The sequence below is a fragment of the Cygnus atratus genome, chromosome 11 (genome assembly GCF_013377495.2).
Source record: "Cygnus atratus isolate AKBS03 ecotype Queensland, Australia chromosome 11, CAtr_DNAZoo_HiC_assembly, whole genome shotgun sequence".
NCBI classification, from domain to species: domain Eukaryota; kingdom Metazoa; phylum Chordata; class Aves; order Anseriformes; family Anatidae; genus Cygnus; species Cygnus atratus.
This window is the reverse complement of record NC_066372.1, coordinates 22,076,808-22,099,156: the sequence shown is the minus strand read 5'-3', so window position 1 is coordinate 22,099,156 and position 22,349 is coordinate 22,076,808. Positions and strand designations below refer to the sequence as shown.

General features: G+C 47.2%; 1 protein-coding gene and 1 long non-coding RNA gene across 3 annotated transcripts in view; both read right to left on the bottom strand.

Annotated features, from left to right (window-relative positions):
* Nucleotides 1-8,103: 8,103 nt before the first annotated feature.
* Nucleotides 8,104-10,916, bottom strand: LOC118259424 (uncharacterized). Its single transcript, XR_004782026.2, has 7 exons — nt 10,781-10,916; nt 10,647-10,706; nt 10,458-10,517; nt 8,962-9,057; nt 8,744-8,891; nt 8,550-8,604; nt 8,104-8,198 (listed from the first exon to the last, which is right to left on the bottom strand). It is a non-coding gene; the product is annotated as an uncharacterized LOC118259424 (long non-coding RNA).
* Nucleotides 10,917-15,340: 4,424 nt separating this feature from the next.
* Nucleotides 15,341-22,349, bottom strand: part of IQGAP1 (IQ motif containing GTPase activating protein 1) — a 79,142-nt gene continuing 72,133 nt past the window's right edge. For both annotated transcript variants that reach the window (XM_035568906.2, XM_035568905.2), the window contains exons 35-38: nt 21,888-22,054; nt 20,416-20,538; nt 19,451-19,559; nt 15,341-17,696 (exon numbers count right to left, since the gene is read on the bottom strand). In XM_035568906.2, coding sequence (XP_035424799.1) covers nt 17,583-17,696; nt 19,451-19,559; nt 20,416-20,538; nt 21,888-22,054 — 513 coding nt within the window. In that variant the 3' untranslated portion in view covers nt 15,341-17,582. The remainder of the gene's footprint in view (nt 17,697-19,450; nt 19,560-20,415; nt 20,539-21,887; nt 22,055-22,349) is intronic.

Below are 22,349 nucleotides of genomic sequence, written 5' to 3'. Positions count from 1 at the left end.
CCTTCCGCCCTAATATTAGGCCTAACCCCTATCAACCCTCACCCCTAACTCTAAGGCCCCCACTGATCTAACCCTAACCCCTGAACCTAACCCTAAAAAACCCTTACAGCCCTAACCCAATAACATTTACCACGCTAAACCCATAAAGACCTATGCCTAAAACCCCTAACCCAAAAAACTTAAGACCCTCAAAACCCTAACCCTGGAGACCTTAACCTGAAAAAAAAAATTAAAACCTTAAAACCCTAACCCTAAATACCTGACCACAAATAAAACCCTAAGACCCTAACCCTAAAAACCCTATCACCACTAAAGCCCCAAAAACTCTGAAGCCCTAACACCCTAACCCCACCAAACCCTACCTATTAAAACTCCGACCCTAACAACCTTAAAATCCTAACCCTAAACCCTGAAAACCCTAACCCTGAAACCCAACCCTAGTGCCTTAGCCCTGAAACCTTAAAACCCTAACACCTTGTTAGAAACACTCTGTAACCAATACCACAGGCTCAGGCAAGGATCTCAGTGAAGTAGCATTTTTATTCACGATTGCAATGGCAGGCGTCCCACAAGCCACCTACTAGTTCCATAACACAGTTCATATAATTTTTTTTTTCCTCTCCATGACCGGGACCCTCCCCAGTTTCCCCATTGTCTGGGTAATCCAGGCTCGCAATCTATCCAGTGCTTCACAGAAAATACACAGCTGCTGGCCTGTTACAAGTCAATTTTCTTTTTTTCTTGACTGTTTTCCTCTTTGAGGTGGGTATGTTTCTTACACTGGGATTTCCACCCAATTGCTCTAAGGATTGTGGTTGTCTGCATTTTACAAGGTTGTCTGTTAAGCTTTCTTATCACTGCAAGCATATCTCAATACCACCTTCCTTCCCTCTAAACGATGTAACTCCGTGCAAAAACATTTTTATTCCCACAACCTTGATCCCCTTACCCTAAAATCCTTATTCCCTTTAACCCTAACAACTCTAACCACAACCCTAACCCTTCATATCAACCCCCCAACGCTAATGACAGTGACTAACGATCCAAACCCCAAACTGCCCCTAACCCCAGACAACTGTTATAATGACTGAGTCCCAAATAGGCCTGCAATCAAAGTTTACAGTTTATTAAACGAATAAAGGCAAGCAAACAGCGCTGGGTGCGCTAGGAGTCTCTGCTCCGCCAAGACGCATACCCGTTACGTAAGACGGCTGATTTTTTATACTCCTAGGCTACTTCATATTTATTACTACTTCAAAAAGAGGCAGGGTTATTATAATTGGTTTCCCGAATCCAAAGTCCTCCCAAGGGCACCTGCTTATCAGTCTCTGGTAGTCTCTCGGGGGCCGCTCGGATGGGAGGCTCATATTCTTCCTCCTTATCTGGTGGTCTCTTGGCCGGATGTCAGAAGTTACTGCACGTCCGTGCAGAGTCAGCAGTTTTTCTCTAAAGAAATCCCTTTGTTCTCTTATCACCTAAACCCAGGCCTCAATGTTAACCCTTCAAATCCCTTAGTGGCACGAATTGCTGGACCATTCCTTACACAACCAACAAAGAAACAGACACAAAGCTGAAAACTACAAAAAGGCAAAACCCTGGATACAGACCCCAAATCACAAACATGCCACCAAAATGCTACAGAAAAGCCCCAGACGCAGGCCCCAAGCACATCCCAAAGCCAAAATGCAGGCCGCAAATGCTACAGCAAAGCCCCCAAACACCAGACGCAGGCTGCAGAAGTCTACGAGCAGGCCCCAAACCGCCCCCAGACGCAGACCCCAACTGTCCACAAGCAGCTCCCAACCCGCCCCCATGAACTGAAACGCCCCCCTCCCCAGATGCAGACGCCAAGCCCCGCCAGAGGCAGGCCCTAAGGGTGTGCAAGCAGCTCCCACCCCCCCCCCCCAGAGGCAGGCCCCAAAGCCCCACAGAGGGAAGCCCCTAGCATCTACAAGCAACTCACAACCCCTCCCAGCTGCAGGCCCCTAGGGTGTACAAGCAGCTCGCAACACCCCCCCAGACACAGGTCCCAAAAGTGTACAAGGAGCTCCCAACTCCCCCAACATGGGCACCTACAGTAGACAAGCACCTCTCACCTCCCCCCAGCTGCAGACCCCAAAGGTGTACAAGCAGCTACAAACCTTGCCCAAGGCAGGACCCTACTGTGTACAAGCAGCTCCCAACCCCCTCCAGATGGAGATCCCTACATTGCACAAGCAGCTCCCAACCCCCCCCAGATGCAAGCCCCAAAGGTGTACAAGCAGCTCCACACCCCCCCCAGACACTGGCCCCAACCCTCCCCCCAAGACACAGGCCCCAGAAGCCTGCACGTATGCCAAGAAAGTATTAATGCAGGTGCCAAATGCTACAGACAGGCCCAAAAGCACAGACACAGTCCCCAGCTGCTCGAGGCTGAGACGTAACTTGGCTGTCTGAATTACTGGAAAGCAGCTTTCATTCTTAGCGACGTGTGCACAGGCTAGACAGGATGGGGTTTCAGGCACCTCTTCACCTGTGGAAACACATTGCCATCAGGCACTGCCATGCCAGACAAGCTTTTTCTGTTAAAACACCCTTCTCAGATGCCCTGCGGCATTCATGTGACTTGCTTTGCTCCGATTCCGAAGACTAATGTCACAGCCCACCTTGCCTGTGGCACCTGATAAACAGAAGAGAAAGAGACCATACCGTTTGGAAGCCATCACTGCACGTGCCGCTCCTTGATGCTCTGTAACCTCTTCTCAAATCCTCAGCCACTTCTGTGGAAAGCCTGCCACTGCACCTGCAAAGCAAGATGGATACCCTTCGCAGTCACCTTGCGCTACTTGGCCATCCTGCTCCAACCCCACTCACGACCAGCCTGCCCTTCTCGTGCTGCTCTTCAGGAGTGCAGCTTGGCCCCTCTGAGTCTGTGCGAGGCACCTGCAAAAGAAAAAGAAAAGCATAGGCCGCGGCAGCATCCAAAGCCACAACACAGCTAGGACAGGTACTCTCATCTGCTCCCTTACTCTGCCCCCTCACCTGCCCTCGAGGCAGAGGCTTCCATCTGCTCTCTTAAGCCAGCTACAACACATCTGGAATATAAACAGGACTTTAACTGTATTTTGTGTAGTTAAGTAAGTGCAGTGACAACCGCAACCCTAAAATAACTGCTACATGTGTTCATCACTCACCTTGCCAAAAGGAGCTCTGGTCGTGAAGTCCCGTGTTGTACACTGCGTTTCAGCTTTAACAAATGAAAACAGTCAGAAGATAACCATTCAGATGCCAGCATTAGCACCCATCCCTCAACAACACAAGGGACCCCATTTCTAATTTTATCATTTCAAAACAGCAGCCCCCTTGCCTCAGCATCTGGGAAGTAGATCAAGCCAGTCACCGGGTTGCCTACCAAGTGCTTGACAGTTCCAGAAGGAGCTCTTTCCTGTGACCGGTTCCTCCTAAGGTTTACCCTCTACTGGGGTGGGGAAAGAAATAAAAATAAAAAAATTCAAAACCACATCTGCAAGCTTTCAAGATTCAACAGACCTCCTCCAGCACACTGTTCAAGCACTATGCAAACAGCTGCTCGCAAGCAGCTCGAGTCTCCCCCTCCACATTTGCCAAACACCACTGAGATGACTCTGTGCCAGCTGCCCTTCAGTACGTGCCCAGAGGCAGACCGGATGTCTTTGCCAAAACAGTCCGGACAATGCATTAGTACACCGATGGACCGCCACGTTAGCTACCATCACTAACTGCCAGGCAGGACAGCTCCAGGCCAAACACACACACACACACAGGCACGCTACAAACATTACGAACAAAACACAGAACACAAGGCGCAAAAAAAAAAAAAAAAAAAAAAAAAAAGACTCCCAGAGGGAAGCCCTACAGCAACAGCAAGTCAGAACAGGTGCTCTGCAGCAGACCCAAGGAGAGACTCAAACGTCACAACGTGCGACTGGAAGCAACTGCCAGAACTGGGATGATGGAGGCATAAAAAGCCTGCCTTTAAGACAAGAGACCGGAAGGATGGGGAGTGCAAACCCCAAAAGAAAAATGCTTTGGAAATGAACTCCCAAGACAGAGCTCCTGATGAAGCCCACATGACTTTTGCAAGAGTGAGGATGGAAACAGATGCGATCTGAAACTGAATACGATGCACAAGACCTGAAACAGATCTGCACTTTAGGCTGCAACTGCAAGACAAGAAGTGCTCGGATCAGACCCATGATGACAAAACAAGCATTTAGGACCTTTGGCGCTGCTACCAAGTTGCCAGTCTAGTCAGTCCAGTGCAAGAAGCAAGGAGGATATCGAGACCCGAGGAGCGCATAACACAGAACACACGCTACAGAAGCAGCACTACAAGACAGATGGACAGATGGGAACTGTCCTGCCTGGCACATACACTCACACTACAAAATACCCCCTGCTCCTTCTATTAGCCTGGTGACCCAGCCTCAAGCAGCCTGAAGGTGACCCAGCCTGAACCACACTCACAGTGGCACCAAGTATATTCAGCCAGCTGGCTCCATGCTGCTCTGGCTCCCAGCTCCCATCAGCCACTCCACACATGCAAATACCAGGTGCCCCTCAACTTAGCTCTCAGATTGCTGGATGGTAAATTCCCTCCACCTCAAGAAATGCACAGCCACTGGGAGACATCTCAGCCCATTGCCAGGCTTATCATCATCTGCAAAAACTGCGTTCCAGCATTCACTAGCACACCGGCCCTGATGCCCACCTCCTCCGCAATGCTGACTATCACTGAAGCAACATACGGTTGTGCTCACCCATTCCTCTCTGAGTCCAAGCTCCAACAGTACAGCCGGTATCACCCACACCACCTGGGAAAACAAAGGGATAAAATGATCGTTGTGTTCTCAAGTAATCACCTGCCACACTGCTCCTCTATCCCACCCAGCTTCACCTCAGACCCTCAGCAGGTTCTGAGGAAGGCCTGCAACAGCACCTACTAAAACAGAGGGGAAACACTTCAAAGACTTGCCTTAGGGGTCATTGCTTAGGGACACTGACTGGGCTGACGACCCTCTCGCCTTTTCTCAGCACTCCACGATGTGGGAATTCACCTCTCCAAGACTGCAGGAAGCACCCACAAAAGAAAAAAAAAAAAAAGAACAGGCAGATCCTCAGGCACCTCACAGGCACAACCTACCTGCTGCAATACCTCTCTTTCGCTAGCTGTTTTTCTTCAGCTGCTCACGTGCTCCAACTCGGCTGGGGCGGTACCACACAGCGGTGGGGCAGGCCGGGGCAGCACCATGCAGAGAGCCACCCACATCCGCCCCCCCAAACCAGAAACATTAGTCCAAAACCACAGAACCGGGACCCCAAACCACATGGAGCCATGCTCCCAAACTGTACATGAACATACACAAGCCCAAGACTGAGGGCCGTGATGGCCGCCATCAAGAAATGTAGACTACATCAAGCTCTGGAGAGAGATCAGCCTTTTAAAGTCCCAATGAAAGACAAGAAACACTTCATTACTAGTCCCGTGCCAACCTGACAATACATTCAAGACCCATGATACGGTGCTCAGCAAGCACTGCAGAAGCCAAGAACTATGGGAAGAAGACCTGATAAATGGATACTGTAGTACACAGAAACAAACATACACCATAGAACACATGCTGGATCTGCCCTGCCTGGCGCACACTAGGCTGAAAAGGATGAACCCAGGGCCTCTTCACCCAGTTGTTACTGGATTCTGTTCCTCCGCTGCACTGATTTAAAAGCCATCCCGATGAACATATCACACAGACACCAAGGTACAACCCCACCCAAGACACAGACAGGGCATTTCAGGCCAAACTTAGCTTTCGGGACTGCTGGAAAGCAGGCTTCATCCTCAAGGCACACGCAGGCTAGATGACATGGGGCTCCAGGCACCTCTTCACCTGCGGAAACACGCTGCAATCAGACACCGCCACGCCAGACAAACTTTTCCTGTTAAAACACCCTTCTCAGATGCCCTGCGGCATGCAAGTCATCTCCTTTGCTCCAATTCTAAAGACCGATGTTATAGCCCACCTTGCCTGTGGCACCTGATGAACAGAAGAGAAAGCAACCGCAGCGCTTGGAAACCACCCCTGCACGTGCTGCTCCTTGTCACTCTCTGGTCTCATCTCAAGTCCTCAGCCACTTGTGTGGAAAGCCTGCCATGGCACCTGCAAAGCAAGACAGAGACCCTTCAGAGTCACCTCACGCTACTTGGCCATTCCGCTCCAATCCAGCTCATGATGAGCCGCCCTACTTACGCAGCTCTTCAGAATGCAGTTTGCTCCTTTGAACCTCTGCGACACCTGTCAAAGAGGAAGAAAAGCATAGGCCGAGGCAGCATCCAAAGCCACAGCACAGCTAGGACAGTTACTCACATCTGCTGCCTTACCTCCACCCGCTTACCTACCCCGAGGCAGATGCTTCCATCTACCCTCTTAAGCCAGCTACAACACCTCTAAAACAGAAAAGAGGGGAAACTTAGAGTGACAGTGAGAACCGCAACCCAACTATAAGTGCTCCATCTGTTCATCGCTCACCTTGCCAGGAGGCAGCTCTGGGTGTGACGTCCCAGGTTGTACACTGCGTTTAAGCTTTAACAAATGAAAACAGTCAGAAGATAATCATTCAGCTGCCAGCATTAGCACCCATCCCTCAACAGCACAAGGGACCCCATTGCCAATGTTACCATTTCAAAACAGCAGACAACTTGCCTCGGCACCTCAGAAGTAGACCAAGCCACTCACCGAGCTGCCAAACGAGAGCTTGACAGCTCCAGAAGGAGCTCTTTCCTTTGACCGGTTCCTTGTACAGTTTATCTAGGAGTGGAGAAAAAAAAAAAAAAACACGCTCCACATCTGCGAGCCTTCAAGATTCAACGACAGACCTCTCCTCTAGCACTATTCAAGCACTATGCAAACAGCTGCTCGCAAGCAGCTCAGGTCTCCCCCTCCACATTTGCCAAACACCACTGAGATGACTGTGCCAGCTGCCCTTCAGTACGTGCCCAGAGGCAGACCGGACGTCTTTGCCAAAACAGTCCGGACAATGCATTAGTACACCGATGGACCGCCACATTAGCTACCATCGCTAACTGCCAGGCAGGACAGCTCCAGGCCAAACACACACACACAGGCACGCTACAAACATTACGAACAAAACACAGAACACAAGGCGCAAAAAAAAAAAAAAAAAAAAAAAAAAAAAAAAAAAAGACTCCCAGAGGGAAGCCCTACAGCAACAGCAAGTCAGAACAGGTGCTCTGCAGCAGACCCAAGGAGAGACTCAAACGTCACAACATGTGACTGGAAGCAACTGCCAGAACTGGGATGATGGAGGCATAAAAAGCCTGCCTTTAAGACAAGAGACCAGAAGGATGGGGAGTGCAAACCCCATAAGAAAAATGCTTCGGAAATGAACTCCCAAGACAGAGCTCCTGATGAAGCCCACATGACTTTTGCAAGAGTGAGGATGGAAACAGATGCCATCTGAAACTGAATATGATGCACAAGACCTGAAACACATCTGCGCTTTAAGCTGCGACTGCCAGTCAAGAAGCGCTCAAATCAGCCCTACGATGATGAAACAAGCATTTAGGACCTTTGGTGTGGCTAGCAAGTTGCCCATCTAATCTGTCCAGTGGAAGAAGGCAATGAGGATATCAAGACCTGAGGAGCGCGTAACATATCATGATCACATCAAGAAACATTTGATACAAAAAAAATTACATGCACAGAAGAAATGATCTCTTTAGGCTCCCACTGCAAGACAAGAAATGCTCAGCTTCCAATTGAGCATCAACATTATTCCAGTGAGGTCAAGGGTTCAACGCCCTCAAGATGGCTTCCCCAGGGCCTGCCAAGCACCAAGAGCAACAGCACAGCACAGCACAGACAACACAGAACAGAAACACCAAGCTGGAACTGCCCTGCCTGGCACATGCTCAAGCTGTACCTGACAGAATCCCACCCCCCCACACACTCTGTCTGACCGTGATCAATCCTAAAAGGCCCCATCCACTGCAATGACTTAAAAGCACAGACCCTCGCCCTATGTGTGCATTCAAAACCCAAAAGCAAACATAGCACTTGCCCCCCAGCTTAGCTTGGGAATGATGGGAGGCAGGTTCCATCCTTATCAAGGAACACAAAGGCTAGCCAGGACATTGCTTCCGGCATAAGGCTCCTCTTCACCTGCAGAAATAAAGTGCCATCAGGCACTGGCACACCAGCCAAACTTCTTCCAGTGAAACACCCACCTCAAAAACAAAACAGTAGTCCACTGACCTGCTCTGCTATTGAAGTCAGACAGACAAACTCTAGACAACTGCCCGCCTTCCCCTGCCAACCACCCCCAAACACACAGTATTTGCCCCTAGACTTAATTCTCAGGGGTCTGAATCCATCCTCAAGGTGGACCACAGAGGCCAACTAGGATGTTCCCAGTATCTTCTTCGTCCCCGGAAAAAAGGACTCACCCAGAGGTGGGACAAATAGACTACCAAACCAAAACCAATGCCCTTTTTCCAACTTTTCTCCACTCACCTTCCCGATCCAGGCTTAGCGCTTCCATTTACTGTGCTGAGCCAAGGTCACGTAGCTTAGACCAAGGAGAAAGAACAAACAAATGTGACAATCCACAAAACAGTCTATACCCACTCCTCTTCTTTCCTCCTTTCCCCAACAGCCAAGAAGCCCCAGACCCACATTCCCCAACCCCGTACCACCGCTTCACTCACCTAACATACCAATTTGATGCATCACGCTCCCAGCTCCTCTTGCGCTCCGAGCATCTCCAGCATTTCACGAACTGGAACCGCTGACACCTGGCGCGCCACAGGAACGTGGCAGGAGATGTACTCTGCTGTCGCAAGGTGCTTCCAAAGCCTGCCCAACAGGCAAAGCACATTAACACAATCCACTGACCAACTCAGGGCTCACACTGCCGTCCACTCACCCTCGTGCTTCATTCAAGTGTCCATGCCCATGCCCTGGGCTACAAGAAGGTCATATCCGTGATGGACAAGCAAACAGTACAGCTCCTTGCAGAGGACTCAAACACAGAGACGAGAGCCAGAAAAATAAAAAACCACCCTCAGGTCCACAAATGCCAAAAGGCCATGAATGCACAGCAGCCCCAACAGGGGTAATCACACACTTATCCTCTACAGATGAAAAAGGTGACCCTGCTCAGTCTCCCCGTAATACTGCGCTTATGCGGTCAAGCCCCTTGCGATGCGTACTGAAGCTCTTTGTGAAGCCTCTGGACAGTTACGCAAATGGCTTGATATATCTAGAGATTAAAAGATAACTCAAATAAAAAGGAAGCATACCCCACCCATTTCCCAAAAACAAGTTAGCCGGCAACACCTCCTAAACATACTTCTATTACATGAATTCCAAGCACTTAAAATCTAGAAGGCTGCAAGGTCTAAAGACTCTACAGCCAGCCAAACCGCAGGCAAAAGCTCCAAAAATAGAACAAACTGTCCCTAACCCTGAAAAAGACTACACCTTACACACCTACTGCTGCTGTTTTCAGATACATGCTTATACAGGGAGCTTCGATGATACTTATCTCCTAAACCCTGCTCCATCACTTTGCCACCAACGTTATAACTTTGATAATATTTGCCTTAATTCTGCAAAAATCATAAGGGAACCAGAACCACAAAGCAAACACACAAAGTAACATCGCCATCCTATCCATAAACATGCTGTAACAATTACTCACCTGAAGAAGAGCTACATGCAATACAGGCACCTATTACTAGATTGGTTTACTCTAACAGATCCTATTAGTTGTTAGGTCACAAAGATGGGCTTACCGCTCTCTACTTGGAAACCCATCAGTCCATAGACTCTGACCCACCTAAAGACCCCTGCAACTGACTGAAGGAAAACCAAAGCACTTACCCCAAGGTGCAGCCCAGGCAGAATGAGCTCTCTGATGGCATGCCTGGGGCTCATATACCATTTGGCCCTGCCCAGCACCCAAACCCAATCACCTGGGAAAGGTGAAAAGGAGGGGCAAAGCACAAGAAAGTAGAAAGAGGAGAAACAGCAGCTGTGGTTTATTTATTTTTGCTTCAGCTTTGAATATTTAAAGCTTTTCTCCTCTACAACACCTGTCTCAGGAACCAAACAGCATTCAAGTGACCTGCTTTGCTCCTAGTCTAAAGACTATCACAGCCCACCCTGCCTGTGGCACCTGATAAACAGAAGAGAAAGCAACCACTGCAGCAAAAGCCACAGCACCCTTAGGACAGTTACTCTCATCTGCTCCTTTACCTCAGCTGCTTACCTACCCCACGTGGCAGATGCTTCCACCCGTTCTCTGAAGCCACCTATAGCACCTCTAAAAGCGAAACTGGAATTTTACTCTAGTTGATGTAGTAAAATAACTGCAGTCACAGCCACAGCCAAAAATAACAGCTACCTCTGTTCACTCACCAGAGTCACTCCAGAGATAGCTCGGGTCTTGATGTCCTGTACTGCACACTGCGTTTCAGCCTGAACAAAGGAAAACACAGTCAGAAGATAAACGTTCAGCTGCCAGCATTAGCACCCCTCCCTCAACAACATACGTGACCCCATATTTAATGTTATCATTTCAAAACAGCAGTCCACTTGCCTCTGTACCTGGAAGTTAGATCCAAGCTCGAAAGGAACAGCCAGCATCACCCATGCCACCTGGGAATACTAAAGGACAAAATGACCACTGTGCTTGCAAGCGACCACCTGCCATACTGCTCCTCTGTCCCAAACAGCCTCACCTCAGACCCTCAGAGGGAAACACCTGAATGTCTTCCCTTCGCTTCGGATAAGGGACGACTAGGCTGACAACACGCTCACCTTCCCTCGCTGCTCCGTGACACGGGGATTTCCCTGTCCAAGACTGCACTAGGCACCTTCAGAGACAAGAGAAAAAGCACACCCTGAGGCACCTCATAGGCACAGCGTACCTCCTGCAATACCTCCCTCTTCCCAGCTCCTTTACCTCAGCTGCTCGTTAGCTCGATCTGAGATAAAGCTGCCCGGGCGGCGCCGCGCCAAAAGCTGCCCGGGCGGCGCCGCGCCAAAAGCTGCCCGGGCGGCGCCGCGCCAAAAGCTGCCCGGGCGGCGCCGCGCCAAAAGCTGCCCGGGCGGCGCCGCGCCAAAAGCTGCCCGGGCGGCGCCGCGCCAAAAGCTGCCCGGGCGGCGCCGCGCCAAAAGCTGCCCGGGCGGCGCCGCGCCAAAAGCTGCCCGGGCGGCGCCGCGCCAAAAGCTGCCCGGGCGGCGCCGCGCCAAAAGCTGCCCGGGCGGCGCCGCGCCAAAAGCTGCCCGGGCGGCGCCGCGCCAAAAGCTGCCCGGGCGGCGCCGCGCCAAAAGCTGCCCGGGCGGCGCCGCGCCAAAAGCTGCCCGGGCGGCGCCGCGCCAAAAGCTGCCCGGGCGGCGCCGCGCCAAAAGCTGCCCGGGCGGCGCCGCGCCAAAAGCTGCCCGGGCGGCGCCGCGCCAAAAGCTGCCCGGGCGGCGCCGCGCCAAAAGCTGCCCGGGCGGCGCCGCGCCAAAAGCTGCCCGGGCGGCGCCGCGCCAAAAGCTGCCCGGGCGGCGCCGCGCCAAAAGCTGCCCGGGCGGCGCCGCGCCAAAAGCTGCCCGGGCGGCGCCGCGCCAAAAGCAAACCTACCAGTCCTGAACAGCTCCCCTGCCAGACAACTCCCCATCTCCTCCTGCCAACCACGCTCAGCACACACACTATTTGGCCCTCAAAAAAAAAAAAGGAAGAACATACACACAAAAAAAACAACTGAGCTCCACAAATGCCAAAAAGCCATGCACACACAGCAGCCCCGGCAGGGGTAATCACAGACTTACCCTTTACAGATGAAAGAGGTAACTCTGACACGACCCTCCTCAGTCTCTTGGTAATACTGCGCCTACGTGGTCAAGCCTCTTGTAGTGTGTAATCAAGCTCTTTTTAGTCCTCTGGAGAGTTACACAAGTGGCTTGATACATCTAGAGATTCAAATATAACCCAAAAACACAAGTGTATCCCACCATCCCAAAAACAAGTGAGCCAGCAATCCCTGCTAAATATCCCTCTAGTAAGTGATTTCCAAGCACTTAAAAATCTAGAAATCCATAGACTGCAACCTGCCCAAAGAACCCTGCAACTGACTGAAGGAAAAACAAAGCACTTACCCCAAAGAGCAGCCCAGGCAGAATGAACTCTCTAATGGCATACCTCGGCCTCATATACCATTTGGCCCTGCCCAGCACCCAAACCCAATCACCTGGGAAAGGGGAGGGGCAAAGCACAAGAAAGTAGAAAGAGAGCTGGAGCAGCAGCAGCTGTGTTGTTTTTTTTTTTTTAAATCTGATTTAGCTCAACAGCATGCAGACTGCAGACAAGAGAACTGGGGTGTTTCTAGAAGCAACAATCCCCATGCTTTTGCTGCAGCTTCGAATATTGAAAGGACAATATGACCAAGCAAGCAACTGAAATTTTTTCAGCTGGAATTAGCTCAAACCTTTTTTTACATAGAAAGAAAAATCTAGGAGCATAACAGATTACACGCCAAAAAAAAAAAAAAATCCATGTAATGACATCACTCGCAGGAAAAATCACGTACTTGAGTAGGCTATCTGAAAACCAAAAGGCTACGCTGATGGATCAAAACACACTACAGGACACTGGAGCCTGGCCCTCCGCTGCACCGACTTAAAACCCATCCCTACACTCACCAAGGTGCAACCCCAACCCTAACACAGACACAGCATTTCAGCCTCAACACAGCTTTTGGAACTGCTAGAAAGCAGGCTTCATCCTCAGCGAGGCGTACTCAGGCTCCACAGCATGGGGCTTCAGGCTTCTCTTCACCTACTGAAGACGACCACCCTCAGGAACTGCCACGCCAGACCACCTTTTTCCTCTACAACACCTGTCTCAGGAACCAAACAGCATTCAAGTAACATGCTTTGCTCCTGTTCTGAAGACTATCACAGCCCACCTTGCCTATGGCACCTGATAAACAGAAGAGAAAGCAACCACTGCAGCAAAAGCCACAGCACCCTTAGGACAGTTACTCTCATCTGCTCCTCTACCTCAGCTGCTTACCTACCCCACATGGCAGATGCTTCCACCCGTTCTCTGAAGCCACCTATAGCACCTCTAAAAGCGAAACTGGAATTTTACTTTATTTGATGTAGTAAAATAACTGTAGTGATGGGCACGAAAATGTGCCCGGGCGGCAGCAATCACAGACTTACCCTTTACAGATGAAAAAGGTGACCTTGCTCCGTCTCTTGGTAATACTACCATGCTTATGCGGTCGAGGAACCGTACCCCACCATTTCTTAAAAACAAGTTAGTCGGCAACACCTCCTAAGCACACCTCTATTGTGTGCATTCCAAGCACTTAAAATCTAGAAGGCTGCAAGGTCTAAAGACTCTACAGCCAGCCAAACCGCAGGCAAAAGCTCCAAAAATAGAACAAACTGTCCCTAACCCTGAAAAAGACTACACCTTACACGCCTACTGCTGCTGTTTTCAGATACATGCTTATACAGGGAGCTTCGATGATACTTATCTCCTAAACCCTGCTCCATCACTTTGCCACCAACGTTATAACTTTGATAATATTTGCCTTAATTCTGCAAAAATCACAAGGGACCCAGAACCACAAAGCAAACACACAAAGTAACATTGCCATCCTATCCGTAAACATGCTGTAACAATTCCTCACCTGAAGAAGAGCTGCACGCAATGCAGGCACCTATTACTAGATTGGTTTACTCTAACAGATCCTATTAGTTGTTACCTCAAAAAGATGGGCTTACCGCTCTCTACTTGGAAACGCATCAGTCCATAGACTCTTAACCACCTAAAGACCCCTGCAACTGACTGAAGGAAAACCAAAGCACTTACCCCAAAGCGCAGCCCATGCAGAATGAGCTCTCTGATGGCATGCCTGGGGCTCATATACCATTTGGCCCTGCCCAGCACCCAAACCCAATCACCTGGGAAAGGGGAGGGGCAAAAAACAACAAAGTAGAAAGAGAGCAGGAGGAGCAGCAGCTGTTTTGTTTTTGTTTTTTTTTTCTAGCTTAGCTCAACAGCATGCGGAGTGCAGACAAGAACTGGTGTTTCTCTAGAAGCAACAATCCCCATGCTTTTGCTGCAGCTTTGAATATTGAAAGGACGATATGACCAAGCAAGTACCTGAAACTGTTTCAGCTGGAATTACCTCAACCTTTGTTTTACACAGGAAGAAAAATCTAGGAGCATAACAGATTACACGCCAAAAAAAAAAATCTATGTAGTAAATCACTCGCAGGAAAGAAACGCGCATGCGCGGCGCCGCTCAGGCTGCGGTACGCACCTTCCACCAGCAGGTGGGGGCAGAGGGCGCCCGGGCGCCACCGCGCATGTGCGGCGCCGCTCAGTCTGCAGTACCCACTTTTCGCCAGCAGGGGCCGTCCCGAGGACGGCAGGCACGGCTTCCCACACCGTTTTCCCGGAAAAAGCACAAACGAAAACGTAAGAACTTTGCACCCCACGCCGTGTCAGGGAGGAAATATCTGCCTTGAGCAACGTGCCGCTCGCGGCTGGGAAGCTGAGCGGCGGCATTCTGAAACACTACATTTTTTACCAGGACAAAAAAGGGAGATAATAATAACGAACCCAACGTGGCCAAGAGGAATCCCAGAGCCCAAAGAGTACACTGTCTGACAGACTGCGGGACGCAACGCGCTCTGTCATTTAATCCTGTGTCAAACCTGGTGGGACCCCCTCTCAGCTTCCCTGCCACCTCCCCGTTGCCTCCTGCCCAGCTTCCCTCACTCACAGGGGCCACCCCCGGAGTCACCAATAGCACTGCTGGTGCCTGGCCTGGCACCCAGCCTCCCCCTCAACTTCTCCTCCCGAGACTAAAAAAAATACCAGCACTCGTTTTCAAGGAAAAGTACCCTCAGAGTGAGGAAGGAGCACAGCCCTGGGCTCCCCAACGCAGGCCTGGAGCTCTGCCACGACTGTCCCCTGTTCAGGTCCACGGCAACTCCAGCCCCTCCTGCACTGCTCTGCCACTGCCTCACACCTGTGCCACAGCTCCAAAGTGCCCCCATCCAGTACCCCTCTCAGAGATGTCCCTTAGATTCCCTCCAGCCCTTCACAAGGATGAAAGCAGAGAGCTCCCTCACCACTGCTCAGACGTGTGAGGAGGGCAAGTGGTGCCACCCAACAATGCTTGCCTGTGCTCCTCCTCAGCGGGGCCCGCCTGCTGCTGCCACGCTGCTCCCAGGGCCCAGCTCTTGTGTTGGGGGGGCCGCCTCCTCTGGGAAAGATTGCACACAACAGCCATGGGGACAAATGACTTTTTACTTAGATGTGAGTTACAAAGGCAAATTTTACTAGCAAAGGAAGACAGACATGCCTTGTACGCGTAGCTACTTTCATCATAAATACAGTGGCGTAAAGAACTAAGCAAAGCTAAGCCACCAATAAATTATAAAATAAGTGTAACTCAGTGCTGAGACCGGATCTTTTAATAGTTTTTCCTTTCAGAGAAAACCTCTAGTTTCATACTGTTAGCTAAAATGAGTAGACTCCTTCCACTTTTTAAAATTAATTTCAACCAACCTTTTTTTTTTTTTTTTTTTTCCCAATTTTTGCCAATTCTAGGCAAGAGGCAAGTATTGTAAATCACCTGTTACGGATGTTTTCCTTCATTAGAATCAGATAACTGCTAATACCTCATTACCTTGTTCCCAGATCTGACCACAGTTGTAGTTTAAAAAAATATATTTAAAGTATTCTGTTTAGAAAAAAAAAAAATGGAGGAATCGATCTCTGTGATTCAAGAGCTTGCAGAATACAGCTGCATTTTCTTAGTAATATTTAATAATATTCCACCATTATTCTCACCATCCCCAGATCAAAGGAATGCAATTTTAAAGTCCTTCTATGATACAGCAAATTCAGAAGCAGCTAAAGAAAAAAATAAAAACCAAGGCAAGACCTTTATCCCATTTCACATCTCTTCTTTCGATAGCAGTGGAAATCCAGTTCTGAAGTGTCCCTCTTTCAGACGATCTACACTGTAAAGATCTATCTTCGGTTTGGTATGTGAGAAAAGGATTTTTTTTGTTGTTGTTATTGGGTTGGACCCCACATGCACCAACATTAAAATATGGTATTTAATACAGTCTATAATACAGTCTAGATGTTAGCAGGTTGAAAGACACAATTGCTTATTCAAGGATTACAGAAAAGTTATCCTCAGGAATGTAACCATTTCAAATATTGTGAGTGGCTTTTATAAGCAAAGATCTAAGCCAATGAACTAGTGCTTACATAGATCAGAGATAAGGCAGTTCAACTTAACTCAGTAATCTGAAAGAACAGTGAAAGTGACACACGAGTAACTTGAAATTTGCAATTAGGAGTTATGTCCCTTCTAAAAAAATGGAAATACGAGGAAGAAAACAGGGGTGGAAGAAGGGGCAGAACAAACAATTAGTTTAGGGTTGGATTTATTTATTTAAGAGTCTCTGTATTCTTATTGAATCTAGCAGAACAGCCAGCACCACCACTGTGCTGAAAAATCCACTAAATAGTAAAACAAATGGGGACATCGATAGAGCTAGAAAAATTTAACTTTTTAAAGACTGACCTATTTAAGATAGTTGTCTTCCCCCAAGGGAACTTTTTGACAAGTCTGCAGGTAGAGCTTAGCATTTATTGAATCAGATAAAGATATATGGAACATTGTTCTAAACCGGAAAAAAAAAAATACAATTTAAATGCTTTGCAAGCAGCACTAAAAGCTAACATCTTCAGAATTTTTCAAAGTTTCCCCTCCCAAAAGGCTTCTTTTCATCCGTATGCAGTAATAAATGAATTCCACAGTCCTTCTACGTAATGGGCCATCTGTAAATTATAGTGTCATTAAGAGAAACAAATGAAGAAAAATAAGACACTAAAGCTGTTCTGTGTGTCTATAACACATAATCGTGAATAGTTCAGCAACCATTTATGACACTTAATGATTCTCCAGACCCTATGCGTTCTCAGCAATCGGCTTGCTGTCATCACCACCACAAGTTCACAAACAAATGGACTACCTGGACTTTGACCATTTTTTAATTGCAGTCATTGCTGTTAGAGAGTAACTGGAGTCTGAATACAATCTGTAACTCTTTTTTTCCTTCATGAGGCAAATCAATAAATCAATTGCTCTATAGTGCCATCTTTCTCTTTGTACACATAACCAGAATACAAGACTTATAAAGAACACGATTAGGCAAATAAAGCAGCCCTAAGTTTATCCTAATAATAGTTTAATCCCCAGTGCCATATAAAAATACATTCTCAGGGGACCTTCCAAGTAGAACATAAAGGTCATAAAGGTACAAGAAGCAACACCCTACAGACTCAGTCAGCACTGTCAATTCACAAGAGGTTCTTAGTCCTTCGTCATAATACATTTGATATATTGTAGCAAGGTATGGGCATATACTGATGCATAACTAAGTCATTACAAGTCATATATGCAGGTTTCTATTTATCTCCCCTTTCACAGACTTGTCAGCAGAGGTCAGTTACTTCCCATAAAATTTCTTGTTCAGAAGAAAGATCAGAAGGTTGACATTCACTTTTGCTCTGTCAAACAATTTCATGACTGCAACGCCTTCATACTGCAGCTGCAAAAGATCCTGTCAAAGAGAATACGCTCATGAGTGAGTAATCCTCAACAGCTTACGACTATACAAGACCCTGTGAAACACTAAGTTTTTGAGGAATACCTATCACAAAGCACATGGCATAAGCTAGAAAAACAAGCAAGCTAAAGACCAAATCATCGAGCAACACATTTTGCTATTTTGCATGCACTAAGACTTTTCAGATCTTTAATCTGTGCTTACAGAAAATAAAAATTACAAAAGGGCAGAATTAGAAAGCAATTCCAAGAAAGCTGTATTTCAGATCTGGACATCATCAGGCTTTTCATTCGCATAATAGCCATTAAGTTTAATTTTCTAAAAGGGTCTCACTTCCATATGCCTAATGTTATCACGTACCCATGAAACATTAAAGCATTCCACAGTATGGCTTTCTAAATAGCTTATCTGCCATAGACCTCAGTGAGGTGGTTTAAAACAGCAGTTGCAGTCAGAGGAATAAACGGCACCTCCATTAGTACTAAATACACAATGCTGATTCCAGTTCTCCATTATTTATGCAGTATTTCTAGTTGCACTTTCCTCTTGTCCGTGACGCACCTGACAAAGCAATAAGACTACCTGCACTGATTCATCTCAGCAATGAATTTCTTTCAGCAGCTCTCACTCTTGAACACCCACATACTGGAGAAGGCGTTCAGGTTGTGCTACCACAAAGAAATGTTGCATGTTTTCCGAAATATGAACTTGCCTCCTGCAGCTGTGTAGCCTGGGTGATGCTGGAGTAAATATGAGAAAACTATTTCTGCTACTTTCTATAAAATCTTGGCAACGCAAGCGAAGCCATCACTAACGCTGTATTTGGAAAAGCAATGGCAGTTTCCTCATTACTCCCCTCTCAGAACATCTGCTGTTTCTGAACAGCGGTTCTACAAAGACACATCAGTACAGCAACACGTACTTGAGGACCGAGTAACCTCAGGTAGCCACGTGAACAAAAGAGTTTGTGACCAGCTTCAATGGATTAGAATTGGAAGGAGCTACAGGTGTTCTTAGAGCACACATATGGGATGTGCAAGACAGCTGTCCCTCCCAGCAGCTGATTAGGGAGTGTGACACAGATCTGTCTACACTGTGTAGGGTGCTCCTACACACAATCTGTTTCAAGATCCCTGAGACATCCATGATTAACATACCTAACGATTCTTGGGGACCAAGTTTTGGCAGACACACAGATGTAGACAGAGATGCCAGACATAACAGTACCAGTGTGGGAAGAAGAATGGGAACCACGCAGCACAAGGTTCAGTCTGTATTCCTGTTTGGTAGCTTTGTGTAGATAAAGGTTGAGGACTCTACAGCTAAAGAAACCAGTAGTTGCAAGGTGGCAGAAAGAATACCCGTAAGTTACAAGTAGCTGATGTCAACACACCCAAGCCTAGCTGACTGCTGACACAGGCTCCTGATCTTTCTGCTACAGCAGAAGGTTGTTGAAAGTGCTCATGCATGTACATGTACGTGCACATATATAAGCGTAAATAGGAATACAGAGAGAGATCAAGCTTTCATTAGTAAAGAAACAAATTAGTCTGAATTCTCCATTTGCATTGCATCTGTTTCACTTGATCGTCTGTTTTTGAGACAGCTTTTCGCACTGTTCAGGCAGAAAGTATGTCATTAATATTTTGATAAAGAGTCTGGCAAGCAAAAGAGCTATTTGCTGGTCACGTACATCCCATGGAACTCATATACCATACACTGTCACTATTAAACAGGATAGTTCTTACCTGATAATGTAACATAAAGGTTTCCATCTGTACCCCCATGAATTTTGCTTTGACTTCAAAATCTCCTACTTCTTCTGTTGGACTGATTTCAAATATCACATTTTTAAACCTGTATATTTGAGAAATTAAAAATCACAGTTCATTACTGAACATGCAGTTCCTAATGACAGTTATCTGAAGATAATTTTTTAGGAATTCTGTTCGTAACTTCTAACTCTATCTCCATTTGGAATGAGGCCATAAAAGCCAACGAGACCCAGCACAACAACAAATGGAAGCCTAACAGTTTTATGTCTGGGAGATCACATCTTCGTGCAAGCACAACCTACTTCAGCGCACGCACATCCACACCCCATTTAGTGCAGAGTACAAAATCATTCAATTCAGGGTCGAAAACAATTTTAGTAACAGGCCACTTCTCTATATCCTGCAAAAAAAAATAGACCAATTTCTCAAGGCTAGCTAAATGCATCTGAACAAACTCAGGCTAGCATTAAGCTGATTTTTCAGCAGTGAGAGTTATTAACCATAGTAGCAATTCACCTAAGGAGGTACCCTTCCATGACTGGGAGTGTGGGGCTGCAGGGGGGAAGATGGTGTCATCTTTAAATCCTGTTAAACTTCTCTACCAGCGATCTGCTCCTGTTTAACCCGAAATAAGAGAACTGCTAAGTGACCGATCAATATGAGGTTTCTTGGCCCTGTGCCAGCCTACACAGTCAAAACAATGTCTTCACCTTTAATAGCTAAGTCTGCCAACAATGCTAACCACTAGACAGCCTGTCACCAACTCAGACAAATCTCAGGATGAACAGAATGCAAAGACTCCCTGTAGCCCCAAAAAGAATTCCATTTGTCAACTGCGAGCACCAATACAAGTTATAAGAAAGAGAATGCAACAATCCCAGAAAAAGAGGGAAATGCGTAAGCTATTCAGCTCTAATGAGTCATAAAACAACACTCACTGGTTAACTTGCAGGTCCTCAATCTCTAAAAGCACTCCCTTCTCATGAAGTCGAGCTGCTGTATATTTTAGGGAAATCTTTTTACTATTTTTGCCTTTCATCTCCCGAGGCTTCTTCGAGACCCTGGAAAAAAATTGATGTTCAGTCAAACAAATAAAGAGAAGTCAGACGGCGAACATTTAATCTGATTTGGGTGAGTAGCTATAACCAGTATAGCTGATCAACTGTGACTAACATGGCTGATAGATGATGTATTCCTACTAGTAAGTTTATCTACAAAGCATTTGTAGCTCTGATCAGATCTTTGACTTTTGACTATTTACCAATAACTTACACTACAGGAGCAGAAAACACGATACATCATAGAAAGCAGTATTATTTATCATTAGGCAAAAGAGAATGTTCTTATGGTTAACTGGTACTCTGAAAATGGACCGGTAAGAGTTACTTTGACACACACAGAAACAAAAAAAGTGCAATTAATGATAGGATCCAAGATTACACATGCTATGTATATTTATGCGTGACCTGTGGCCCTGATAGATTTAGATTGTTTTTCATCTCACCTCCTCTTCAATCTCAGTGTACTGACCACACGTTCAATGGACGAGCCATTACAGTTGCCCATCTTCACCCATCAGACTACTCGTTACCCTGCTGCCTGTCCTTTGTCACTGCACTGGAGTTAAAATTTTCTGTGTGTCTGAGAAAACAGAAAGACCTGGCCTACCTTTCATTTCAGATTCTATTTTAAACAAGGGTGTCTGATGCCAGCAATTTTAGGCTTAAGGGCTAACATATTTCCCTTTTTCACAAATCTGTGCTTCACACCCTTTCCAACAACAAACCACAACGGTCCAAACCCATATCTGAAGTTCCCTCAAAACGGGAAGTTAATTCTGCAGCATGTTCAGATGAAAAATGGGAGAGGGCAAACAAACCCAGTTATTTTAAAATTTTTTCTTAGCCTAGTAAGGACAATGCTGTGCCTGTCAATGTAAAGAGGAGAGAAACTGGGAAGGCAGACTTTTTTTTTTTTTTTTTTCAGGAAAATCGTCTTGCACCACTCCCTCTGGGAAAAAAAGAGGACAATTCACGATCAGTGCTGTCATTGTAAGTACCTATGCTGTTTTCATTCTCTGCTCCAGGAAAGGACGATAGGACAGACTGACTAAGCAGCATATGCATTATCTGGGCAAACCGCCCCGTTCTCTCTGGCCTCTCTACACTTCCCTCACTCAAAGGGACAAAATTCTTTCAAATATGTCTTTTTGACCCCATTTGGGGCACCACCACTCTCCCTCTACTTTCCCACCACCGCTGAGACCCTTCCCTAGAACCCACCTTTGCAGTAAAGAGCCTAGCCAATGAGCTTTGTGCAGATGGCATTACAATTCTTTTTAGCAACGACCTACATGTTCTTTCCATAAGGAGCGTTTCTAGGGTCACAAACATAGGTCTGAGATACTTACTTGCCCTTGCTGGCCAGGTTATCCAAGCAGGTTTTAATGTAGCTTTTGTAATAATCCACTTGTTCCCCATAAAAGGTAGCTTTGGAATTCAAGGCACTGTATGTCTGCTGCAGCTTTACCAACTCTGCCTTTCTTCTCTGACGGTATCTACGCTGATTTCGGATATCCTACAGCATAGAACAAGACATGTAGAGACCTACCGGTTATTGAATCTCTCTGGCTGCTCGAGCCCAGAGCACTGAGACATACTGAGATGCACTGATCTTATTTAGCCTTCCTTCAGGCTACAGGTTGTAGTAAGATTCCTCAGACACACTTGTCTCAGTTTAAGTGTCATCGCTTCTCCTTGTTGAACTAATCAACTCTACACAGCAGTTCATTTGAACCTTTTGTTGCTTTCTCAAATTTCAACGCTGTCATAGCGTATGTCAACAGTGTCATAGTATGCGATCTAAGGAAGGC